The following is a 13,111-nucleotide window of genomic DNA, read 5'->3' on the forward strand; positions in this document are numbered from 1 at the left end:
CCATTTTGTATATTCAGATCTTCAAGTGATGAAATACTCACTTCATCTCTAAGAAAGTTGTTTCAAGCATTACTTATCTGCTTTTAAAAAAAAAATTTCTAACTTCAGCTTTAACTAATTGATTTCATTATGCCTTTTACTTGCTAGACTGAAGTCTTCTCCAGCTGTAAAGTAATAGTTTCTAAACCTCTCTACCTCTTAAGCGATCACTTCATCCTTTCTGATGAAATTAAAGAAATTCTTAATTCCACCAGTGCAAGGCATGTTGCTTAACTGTATGTCAATTCAGGTAACTCCCATTAAAACTTTTTCTGAAGTACAGGCATCTGACCGTGATAAAGCACTTCAGGAATAGTCTCATCAATGCAATTTGCAGAAGTAATATTGCCTCATTTAACCTTTTTAATATTCTCCTACTTAGACAACTTTCCCAAAGAAAAGTGAAAAAGTACATTCCAGCAGCACAAGTCAATTCTACTAACACATACCTCACGCAGCTGTTCCACAAGCTCTCTCTCTTCTCTCATCTGCTCCATTTTCCTTCGAATTGTGAATTGTGGGTCTATGGACTCCAGATTTCTTTGTGGTCTTAAGAACACTGTGATTTTAAAAAAGACAGATTTTAGTTTAAAAAAGAACACCTTGATTTATTAATTTCTAAATGAAGCTAAATCCTTAGGCACTGCTTCCAGCAAAAACTATTAGAAAATTTCTCTGTCCTCAGGTGGACAGAAAAAACATGGATCTTGGATTACAATCATAAGTGGATATTTTCTGGATATTGCTCTGAACAGCATCATGTGCCATCAATGGAGTGCATAATTTTTCAACCAAATCCTAATCTCAACAGGCAAGGTTTTTCTGATTATTAAGCATCGACAATGTCCCTTAGAGACTCTGATCTGTATAAAACTTTGCATCTAAACTGTCAGGAAACACTTCTTATTCCTTTAAGTAGAACCCTCTCCTAAAAGATGCTGAATTGTGTAACAAGCTGTGACAAGCATCTTCCTACACAGGACAAACTGCTTACGAGATAAGGTTATACTGAAAAAAAACAACCACCCACCAAACAAAGACCAACGTAGGCAGACTTAGCCATTCAATAAGTCTGCCTACATTAAAGTCGTGTTGCAAATGCAGCATTGCACAAACTCTTTGCAGTACTCCCTCCCACCAACCCTAGTTCTGTCGACTGGATCACTTTGCCCACATATAGTTCCCTGAAATAATTACATGAAATCTCTGCATATATGCCACCTCTACGCTTCCTTTTTTTTGTGATCAATGACTGTTGTGACTGGTTCTGAAGAACAAGGTGTACGGTCAAAACACAACCGTCACCTCTTTGCCACTCAAATGATGGGCCAACTTGATTATTATGGAAAATGATACTGCTTAAAAGAAAGAAGCATTTTGTATTATTACTTTCCCGCCTTTCTCCTTCTGAATGCAACATGACACCCTCAGTCTCAATCAACTGGGTGGAAAGTACAAAGCCTAGAAACCTCAGTTTTTACATAGAGCTATGCTCAGTGTCAATTTTGTTAATTTAAGGCCATTAAAGAAAGAGAGATTAATTTCTGGGTCGATAAGTAACAGTACAGGAAGAGGAGAAAATCTGAAGCGTATGAATTGCCAATAGCACCTCCAGAGGAGTGAAAAATGTTGAATTATTCTTATAAACTTAGAAAGGTACGTATGGGTGTTATCATAGTAATTCTGACGTTCCATTAAAAATTGTGGCACGTCAGTCATTTTATTTTTGTTGTGATTTAGGTAACAGGCTGAACTTTAAAAATCTGTCCTCAAAATATGTAACAAAAAATTGAACTCCTGGTAGAATGAAATTTCATCTACATTCTGACTAAAAGTAAACTGTTTAATGAAGCCCTCAAATCAGTTCAGGGCCAACATACAAAATTGTACCCTATGACACCTAGGGCTCAGATAAACAAGACAAAGGCTTTGTAGGAGAAATACTTTGAAATATCAGACAAATCTAGTCACCAGGAATCTCACCTAACTGTACGCAGGTTGGTTAAGTAGCAAAATTAATAATCTAAGCTACTTCTCTATCCAAAGGGACAGACAGACCACCACCTAAAGCAGTTCGGCCAACAGGCAGCAGTTCTTTCCCTTATTTACTAAAAAAGGAGCTTAAGGCAACAAATTTCTTACATATCTTTAGGTTACTTATCTGAGGCATCAAGACAGAACAAACCATGGCCAGTTACTAAGCTTGCTTCCTTCCACTACTTGACTCACATAGTCATAGTTTTAACTTTTCACAGGCAACTGAAATTTGCTACACTACTGTTAAATCAGTAATATTGGGAAATGCCATATTAAAGGCTATTTGTTAAACAAAATTGATTTTAAATAGAACAGCTAAGTATTACAGTTTTAAGTTAGCAAACTTTATCCTTTTTAATGTCATCAGAAATCCCACTGGCAGACTGGGACAGTGTCCCGGAGAGAACGTGCAGGACAACAAAAAAAGCTTTTATAAATACATCAACAAAAAGAAAGCCAGGGAGAATCTCCATCCCTTACTGGATGCGGGGGGGGAAGTTGCAACCAATGACGAGGAGAAGGCTGAGATACTTAATGCCGCCTTTGCCTCCGTCTTCAACAGTCAAGACCAGCTATCGCCAGGGTGCTCAGCCTCCTGAGCTGGAAGATAAGGCTGGAGAGCAGAACAACCCACCCATAATCCAGGACGAAGTAGTCAATGATCTGCTTCTGCACCTAGACACACATAAGTCTATGGGGCTGGATGGGATTCACCCAAGAGTACTCAGGGAGCTGGCGGGAGAGCTCACCAAGCCTCTCTCCATCATTTGTCAACAATCCTGGTCAACAGGGCAGGTGCCAGATGACTGGAGGGTGGCTAATGTGACACCCACCTACAAGAAGGGTCAGAAGGAGGATCCAGGGAACTACAGGTCTGTCAGCCTGACCTCAGTACCAGGAAAGATCATGGAGAGGATCATCTTGAGTGAGCTCTCACGGCAAGTGCAGGGTAGCCAAGGGATCAAGGCCAGCCAGCATGGGTTTAGGAAGGGGAGGTCCTGCTTAACCAACCTGATCTCTTTCTGTGACCATGTGACACACCTTCTGGATGCAGGGAAGGCTGTGGACGTTGTCTATCAGGACTTTGGTAAGGCCTTTGACACCGTCCCCCACAGCATTCTCCTGGAGAAGCTGGCAAATCATGGCATAGACAAGTGCACTCTTCACTGGGTTAAAAACTGGCTGGATGGCCGTGCCCAGAGAGTTGTGATTAATGGGGTGAAATCCTCTTGGCGGCCGGTCACCAGTGGTGTCCCTCAGGGCTCAGTTTTGGGGACAGTTTTGTTTTAATATCTTTATCAATGATCTGAATGAGGGGATTGAGTGCACCCTCAGTAAGTTCTCAGACGACACCAAACTAGGAGGGAGTGTTGATCTGCTTGAGGGTAGGAAGGCTCTACAGAGGGACCTGGACAGGCTGGATCGATGGGCCAAGGCCAACTGTATGAGGTTTAATAAGGCCAAGTGCCGGGTCCTGCATTTCAGTCACAACAACCCCAAGCAACGCTACAGGCTTGAGGAAGAGTGGCTGAAAAGCTGCCCAGCAGAAAAGGACCTGGGGGTGCTGGTGGACGGCCAGCTTAACATGAGCCAGCAGTGTGCCCAGGTGGCCACGAAGGCCAACAGCATTCTGGCTTGTATCAGGAATAGTGTGGCCAGCGGGAGCAGGGAAGTGATGGTGCCTCTGTACTCGGCACTGGTGAGGCCTCACCTTGAGTTCTGTGTTCAGTTCTGGGCCCCTCTGTACAAGAGGGACATTGAAGTGCTGGAGCGTGTCCAGAGGAGAGCTACCAGACTGGTGAGGGGTCTGGAGACCAGGTCATATGAGGAGAGGCTGAGGGAGCTGGGCATGTTTAGCTTGGAGAAAAGAAGGCTGAGGGGAGACCTCATTGCCCTCTACAACTACGTGAAAAGAGACTGTAGAGAGGTGGGTGTTGGCCTCTTCTCCCAAGTGAATAATGACAGGACCAGAGGAAATGGTCTGAAGCTGCGGCAGGGGAGGTTTAGATTAGATATTAGGAAGAATTACTTTACTGAAAGCGTGGTCAGGCACTGGAACAGCCTGCCCAGGGTGGTGGTTGAGTCACCATCCCTAGAGGTATTTAAGAAATGTCTAGATGTGGCACTTCAGGGCATGCTCTAGTGGCAGAGATTGTAGGTTGTTTGGTTGGACTCGATGATCTCAAAGGTCCCTTCCAACCATGAAGATTCTATGATTCTATGACAGAAGTACAGATACCAACTGCAGCTCAGTTCCCTTCTCCAGGCAGACTTCATAGCTTCACTGGTGTCACCATTCAGAAGGATCAACACAGAGGTGCACACATCGTAACTAAAAACATTCATTATGCTGACCTCCCACACTTAACATGAGAGTAGCAGAGCCATGCCTTCAGATGCACAGTTGTATTGACATTTAATCTTTGCCTTTGTAGAAGACAAACTGCAAGCTAGGAACAGAACTCTATTTCGAGAGCACGGCGTATCAGTAGATATGTGCTTCTTAATATTTTGTAGAGAGGAATATGTATAAATATGACTGCACATAACCAAACACACAAAGGCTGTTAACAGCTGTAACTACTGTTGTTATGGAGTGTTACAATCCATATAACTGATTTAACTACGCCATTTCAAAAGCATTATCTACTGATACAGATAATTTTAAATTACTTAATACATTGGTAAATTTCTGATGAAAGCACTTATATATGGTGAAAATTAAACAATCATAAATATCTAAAACACTATTTAATAAATCATATAATTTAGGACAGCTACAATAATAACAAAATCAACTCCCAAGTTTTCAAAGTGCAGAAACTCTTACCCAGGACTTCTATTACAATTGTACTGCTTTAAAATTTCTGCATTAGCAACTCTGTAACAATTTATTGGAGACGGCTCCTAAAGTTTTAAGAGGTGAAATAAAAATCTCTTATCACATTTCTTAAAAACAGTAGTTGCGATTTCTAAGATTTTTATTTTAGAAATAGTTCATTGTACAACTCTAACAATTGAGCTTTGCTGCCTCTCACAGCTGAAACACATAGTAAAACCATGTTTGAAGAGCAATACCATATTTAAATGGTATTTAAATGCTACTGGAGCTTTATTAGTAGCAGCAACATTTCAAAAATTTCTCTACGGAAGCATTAGCTCATATTTATGTTCAATTTTGCAAGTATCAGCGTATTCTCATGGACTTCATTCAGTTTGGCCACAGCTATCTTTGTTTAGGCCTTTGCTAAGTCAATATGAACGTCCCAAGCACGCTTTCAACATCTGTTAATGAAAAGTAAATATCAACATTACGGATTCAATTCTATTCATGAGGCATATTCCACCATGAGGAAAAAGGCAGGCTAATCTCAAGGCAGTGGGAAACTACAATTAAAAGTTTCTAAATAAAATACGTTTAATTGCTTAAACTAACAAAACAAAAAAAACCCCCACACTCAGAAGCATTAGTTATAAAAGCTTCAGTTATATACTGAGTTTAAAGAAAAATGTTCTAATACAGAAAGTTTTGCCAGTCCCATGTATTGCTTGCTTCTCTGCATTACACATGTTTTCCAGCAAGGGGAGCCCACACCTCACACACACCTGAAGGTCTGGTTTTCACTCTTTCCAATAGTGAGTTCCTGCTTTCTGAACCCATGGCTGAAGTTATTAGGTAATGCTTGTTCCAATCGTTTGTTTTTTGTTTGGTTGTTTGGTTTTGGTTTTGTTTTTTTTTAATGGTACTTTGTACACTTCTCAACAAGTTAAATGGCTAATAGTTAATAACAGGATATGTATTCAACATACCACAGTCAAGGACAAACTTCCTTGTGAAAATTTTCATTTTTGTACTGAGTTACAATGCACACAGGTGCAGTATTTATAGCACATCAAGGTATTTAGTGCCCCAAGTACTTATTTTGACAACATTATCCCTCAGCTAAACAACAAAATTATTTAACCTGACTCTAAAAACAATAGACAAAGAGAAGGTTGGACTAATGACAGGGAAAGATGAAGTCAGGCTAGAAGTTTATAGTTAGATTTCTCTTTGATTGATTTATTCAGTCCAAATTTAAGTAACAGTGAAGTTATTTGCTAAACCAAAGCCTCCATAATGGCATGGCCATTGGTCTTGGGAGACCTGTCTGTTCCAAGCCTTATAACATCCCATAAATTCTGGACTTAGCCTCCTCTATTACAGAGCTGTTGCCACATAATTGCATTAAAGATGATATGAAATATTAACATGTTACATTGATGCATGACATTTCTATATCAAAGGCGACACCTATACCAGCAAACTACACAGGACTGGTGCATGGATCCTAAGCACTGGCCAGAACACGTCGATTCTGTTAACGTTGTGGCTTCCTGGTAAAATTTTGGTCTGTGCAAACCCATCTCTCTTCTATACAATGTCTTGGTATAGCTCAAGGAATAGCACAGGCAAATGATATTCCCCAAAGGCAGCTTAAATGCAGCCATCCAGTTTCGGAAAGTAAGAGTGCTTATGTATAGATTTGGATCATGCTGTGCCAACTAACCTCAGTGACAGAGAATGGTCTCTGCTTTGCTTCTTACCATAGGACGATAAACCTTAGATAAACTCTAAACATAAAGGCAACAGTCGTGATTTAAAAAAAAATAGTTGTAAAAGCAGTTTTCTATTGTTACAGCCCAAGGTAACAAACACTAATATGTGCATTTGCCTTAAGCTCTAATGACATGAGACATCTGTTCCAAATGCAGAAGCACAGGCCAGTCTACACTGCTCATTTCATTTAGAAGACTAAAACACCAACAAATCTAGATTAACAGACATCAAATTTGGCACTGCTAGAAGTACCTCTAGCTTTCCCTTTCCTCTGTTAGAATATTCATCAGTGAAATGTCAAGCTAGTTTCATACCATCATGAACTAAATACAGTTTTTCAACTTACCGTTATCACAATTCTTACATTCCATACTCATATCCTTTATGGAGCTGATTTCTTACATATGCTGTTTTCTATGGTTTTATAATCAAGAAGACGGTAGCAATAGCGAGTATTGTCAACTAAGGAACTGAACTAAGAATGTAGGCATTCTAAACTAAATGTTGGCATTTATCAAATACACAAGATTTTTGGTCTTGGTTTCAATCTGATGCTTTTGACAGTTTCATTGCCTTCCAGTACTTAAACATCCTTCTAATATAGGGCATCTGGAAGAACAACATCCTATTTTAGTCCTATTGCCTATCAAATATTTTGTTTAATTGTCTAGGTTGTGTTTCTTCCATCTGACATTTAACTATTAAGACAGTAGATGACTCTGATAGCCCAACCACGGCCAGCTTTGCATATTAGTGCCAAGACTCAATGTACTACGACAGTAACACCCTGGAGAAAAAACAAACAAAAGAAGCAGTAACAACATCTACTAATGCACCCGACCTTCACTACGCACAGAGAAGTTCGACAGCTTAATAACAGTTTCTGTTGGACAGAAATCACTGTTTTTGCTTAGCTGATTGTTTCAGCTTTGTTTCTTCATGGATTCCTCTTCTAATTAAGTTAGTTATGCACCTGCATCAATAACTGCAGATTGGAGGGTATTTTTATTAACAGTCAGTGTCTATCAAAAAATATAATAAACAAAAAATGCAGAAAAGATAGCAGCAAAATTAATTTCTGTTGGAGTACAACTTTTATAAACCCTTGAAAGTAAAGCAAGTAAATAAACCTATGTTGGAAACAGTTCCTGGAGTGGATATCATGGGAAAAGCTGTTTTGCCAGACTTGAAAACAGTGACACTCTTCACTCATTTACTTTTGATAGCACATATTCTACAGTAAATTACTGTGCACCCTCTGAGGTATTTAGTCTTATAAACATCCCCTCAAGAGTACTGTTTTCATCCTTAGCCACAAGGGGCATTTGCCATATATTCAAGGTTTCTGAAAACACAAAATTAAGTAAATTATATATGGAACACCTACCATTGTCACTGTCTCCTTCAGATGGGATACTGTAGCTAAAGTTGTCCCATGTTTGTGCCTGTGTAAGTGTGTTGAAGGAGATAGGAGGAAGACTGAGGGATGGGTCTGCTGGAGGGGAGTGACAGCCAGTCCAACCACGGTGGTGTAAGGACCAGCGAGGGGATAAAAGGGGGCAGCAGCAGTTCAGATATGGCATTAGGATTGTATGGTAATGACAAAGATGTAATTCAAAGGTGATTAATACAAAATGCGTAATTTTTGAAAAAAGAATGAAAGATGGCGCAGAATAAAAAGAACGAGAAGTTATATGTTAGTACTTGCATATCACACATTATATGTGCAGTTAAAGCTGTTAAGCTTAGCAAGATCATTGTAACCATAGCACTTCACACAACTTGTTTACAATCAAGTTTTAAGAAAAAGTACCCATAGATTTCATATTATAGCCTGATGAGTACCTTGAGACTCTGTGAATCAAAAGGTAATATCAGTTGTGAAGCTTCAGCAAGGAAAAGTTCAGAGAATAAGCATTTTGGTATTTTTTGTAACTACGTAATAAGAACACCTTCTCCCCCAAAGAAAATTTACACACCCATATAAAAACAGTATTACATTACAACTTCCTAACTGATTTTGTTAAGTAGCAACTACATTAATCCCTTGGATTCTCATTCTGTTGAAATGCGTTCTGTATGTACTACAGATGTTTTCCCTTTGTTTTAATTCACTCAATAGCACATGCAGCACTGCTTTTATTTCTTGTTGACTTCCCCCCCCCAGCAATAAGTCCAAACCTACAATGGGGCCACCACCCGAGGAAAGTTTTGGTTCTCCACAACTTTTACAGACTTTCCAGGGACAAGAACAGACATACAATACCTCTACAGGGTGATCCTGAGTCTGCACCACAAGCCTTGGCAAACCTGCACTGTAGACAGTCTTCTAATAAGCATAAATTCAGTAATGATCCAACTGGGCTCCCTAAAGCATGCAAAATTGCAAATGTCTACAGAAGCTGCAACAGAGCGTGGAGACTGTTCACCAGATGACTGTAAAAAGCATGTCACGCATACAGTTCATGACCACCCATCAATTCACTACAGAGCTAAACTTGGACAGCAATACAGTCCCTGTTTTCCAACCATTCTGCCTTCTCTCCTTCAAGTAGTCATGACAACACCTCTTATTTGTTCCTCAAATCCTTCAGCAGACTTTTTTATTCCTTCTTCACCACATCTACTCTGCACTTCTGTCTCCTGTCGAGTGTGGCAAGGCTTTCCGCCCAAGCTTTCCTCAAACCTCCATTCTGCAGTGTTTCAGAACTGGACACTGACATCCTTAAAATATCTCCTCCTTGCTTCTCTTCAGCATGTCATCCCTCCTTTCAAAGCTTCCCACTGGTTTCCTATTTTCTGACACAAAATTTAAATCTCTCCTTCTCTGCCCTTCACAATGATGTCACTAATTAATGAGTTTTTCTTGTATCTCATCACAATGTTCCTTACCACTTCTGATGCAACAATTACGAACTCACTCATTTCTCGGTTTTCCACATATATTTCCGTGTTTTAACTACTGAATCCAACACACAAGCAACATTCATGAACCTCAAACTAAGCTGGAGATTATAAACTCTACTCTAAATGCTATCCCATAACCCTAAATCAATTTAAAATTACTATGTAGATCAAAAAGCAGCTAAAACCATTTAATATTAGAAGAAAGTCAAAGGTAAAGTTTCAGTAAGCACAGAAAGTCCCTATTTTATACCACTCCAAATAAATAATCATAAGGAACTTTATCACATAGACTTCCTCCTTCCCACAATTCTGGAATCTGTATTAACATGATGATAATTCAGACAGTGTCATATAAAACTTCACCTTAAACTTCTCTCTACACTCAACCATTCAAGAGCTCGCTCCCTTTAGTCATGTCTTTTTCCAAAGACAGTTTACTGCTTCTGGCTGTTGGGCCACCAGATCGGCTGAACCTGAGAGTCAGCACAACTTAAGTTCCAAGCAGAGTCAACACTGGGTAAGAGAACGTGGATTTATGGCAAATGGTAAACAGTCTTTAATTATGCTGGCAATTAGGATTCTCATCATTTTCCAAAGAAAACAGATAGTGCTGTTAGGTAAGAACACAAATGGAAATAATAAATATCCAGAGATCAGAAAAACAGTAAGTAGCACTCAAAGGAGGGAAAAATGCCAGGTTCTAATGATCATTATGTGTTTCAACAAACTTGAAAGACGGTGAGGCGAGCACGTCTACAGATACTAATGCTGGGCTTCAAATCAGAACCATAGAATGGGTTGGGTTGGAAGGGACCTTAAAGATCATCTAGTTCCAACCCCCTGCCATGGGCAGGGACACCTCCCACTAGACCAGGTTGCTCAAAGCCCCATCCAACCTGGCCTTGAACATTTCCAGGGAGCGGAAATCCTCTACAAGTTATTGAAATAAATACACTGGATTCACAAGTAAGATATGCTATGTAAACACCTGCGTAAGGGAACAACTCTTCACAAGACAAACTGCTTTGTGATTGAGATTTGTCAGTGCTTCTTTTAGCTTCTGAAGGTACAATTTATTTTTTTTTTTACCTTGTTCAGCAGAAACTATGAAACACAGCGACCTCAAAATGTCACAGAACAAAAGCAAAAAATATTCTTGAGTACTGCAAGATGTATTAGTAGATGCTCAGGTTTCAAGGTTTGGCACATTAAAGATACCGTGGCAAGAAACTGCAAGAAACACTCAGTTTCAACAATTAGCACCACTCTGAACATTTTAATCAATTCACGATCAAAGAGTTTAAATTTATTAACTATTTTGACTGATCCCTTTTACGAGATAAAAAGCACCTCCCAAGAGCAAAACTACGGTTCTAAGAAAACTTGTAATTGTTGGGTTTTTTCAATGGTAATATTGTAAAGTTTTCAAAATTAATGTGAATTTGAGAAGCCCATACTCTATGAAAGTATTTAAAATACAGGAGGAAATATTCTGAAAAATTAAGAAAATCCTCTGTCTTTTTACCTCCTATGTAGCATCTGACCCTTGAAAAGAATCTGTCAAGAAGTCAAAACACGTTCATTACCTTTCAAAACATTTTCTTTGGGTACCATGTCAGCCATCAGATATGAATTTTCCCAATGTTTTGCCTAGCTTTAAAATGAAAGAATAAAAGGACCTTCAGTCCTGAACATATATCAGTATGTACTGACACAGAAGTTTAAGCCACTGCGGTTTATCCTCTGGAAGCACTTCCATTTGTGCATGTACTTCAAAAAACTGGAATCCTTACCAGAAGTCTAGAACAGTTTACTTTCACCTTTCCAAGAGACATAAATCATTATGAAACAATGAGGGGGAAAAACAGTGAAATAGAAAGCAACATTCATTTAAAATAGATGAAAATAAACACAGTGAAAATAAAATCTCAAATTTCAGAAAAGTATGTTTGCACATATTTTCCTTGAAAATTTGCCACTATGTTTTCCACAGAGAACGATGTACACATTTCAGTTAGGACATTTTAATGTTCTCTTAATCTTGCACTCAGATTTAAAAGATTTATAGAAGCAAGTAATTCAAATGTAAGCTCTAATAAAGTTAAATAGCTAAAACTCATTTCTAATGAGTTTTAAGGTTTCCCCTAAGGTCATGAAGAACTTAAATGTAAAAAGCTATTAAAATAAACTACAAACTGAGCTGAAAAAACTTTCCCGGATCACAGAATTCCTAGACCCCTAGACTAGCTCAGCGCTAGGACAATAAGGCAGTATATAATTAACAAACACAAATTCAAACAGTGATAGGATGGGTCAAACTCATACAAAACTTGCACAGAGTTTTAAAGGAAATACACTGAAGAAACTAGAGACATGGCAAGGTAACCAGCTTTAATGGGAGAAACATGCCAGTATTTTCAGTCATCTGCTACTTCTATCTGTAAATTATTCTTATGTGTTAGCATAAGTTCTAGGGTGGGAGCAGGAGAGGAAACAATATGCAGCTTCCCTACTCTTTGCAGGGTTGCATTTTGTTACATTGTGCTAGGCAGCTAATATACTTTCTTTTTATCTGAAGTCGGACCTAAAGTTTTACTATTGCCAAATTCCCCTGTCTTCCCATGGCATAAATTCCCATGACTGAAACTGGATGTGATGAGGTGAAAGACTGTGCAGTAACGGCTCTCGGTTGGTGACTCTGTAGTGTATGATCTGGCAAGGAAAACTACATCAGGTTATCAAGTTTTCTGCAACTCATAGCTGTGACCAAAAGACACTATAGCATCGGCATACTCAAAGTGATTCAAATATATTAATTTGAATTTGTACAGTGCAGAAAATCAACAGATTAGAACCGACAGACTTTGGTATTTAATGAGGCTGTACACAGCTGCAATATAGACGGGGGAAGAACTGTAGGAGCTGTGCACATCTGGTCTTCCATCATGCGACTTGAAGGATTTGTTGCAAAGGACTGCAACCATTGCAATCCAGTCTTCCTAGAAACCCTCTAAAAAATGATTCACTGGGCTATTTTGCTCTGACCTATTACAGTCATTAAGTACAGGACGTCTTGGCACACTGATACACCAAGATTCACAGGCGTACGTTAAACTAACCCTCAAACAAGAAGTTCGAGAACTACTCAGAACTAGAGAAATGCCACTGAACAGGTCCGTCAAACTGCATATCATAACTAACATACATGAGAAATTTAAAGTATCTTCTTTATGAAACAATGTTGGTTCAATACCATCTTCTTTGCTTTTTAAACCTTTTTTTTTTTTTTTAGAAAAAACCACAAATCTATGGGTACAATTTCTAAAACATGCAAATGTGAAACTGCTGCCATTATTGCCAAGATATTTTGTTATGGAAACTACAAGCTTGTAGTGGTTTACCAGCACTTGATTAAAAGCATCTATGGTGAATGTGAGAAACCAGGATTAGTCTTAGGATGCTGAAACATACTGAAAAAACTACAGTTATTCTTTAGAGGTGATGTGAGATGACTTAACAACATGACTA

General features: G+C 38.9%; 1 protein-coding gene across 8 annotated transcripts in view; it reads right to left on the reverse strand.

The window, feature by feature from the left end:
• The window catches only part of LRCH1 (leucine rich repeats and calponin homology domain containing 1), a 139,326-nt gene that overhangs the window by 26,884 nt on the left and 99,331 nt on the right, over positions 1 to 13,111 (reverse strand). For all 8 annotated transcript variants that reach the window (XR_008468209.1, XR_008468199.1, XR_008468205.1 and 5 more), the window contains one exon: positions 489 to 598. Coding sequence is in view for 2 of the 8 variants with exons in the window: in XM_054212804.1 (XP_054068779.1) it covers positions 489 to 598 (110 nt within the window). In the remaining 6 variants the exon portion in view is untranslated. The remainder of the gene's footprint in view (positions 1 to 488; positions 599 to 13,111) is intronic.

The sequence above is a fragment of the Rissa tridactyla genome, chromosome 1 (assembly GCF_028500815.1).
Source record: "Rissa tridactyla isolate bRisTri1 chromosome 1, bRisTri1.patW.cur.20221130, whole genome shotgun sequence".
Lineage (NCBI taxonomy): Eukaryota > Metazoa > Chordata > Aves > Charadriiformes > Laridae > Rissa > Rissa tridactyla.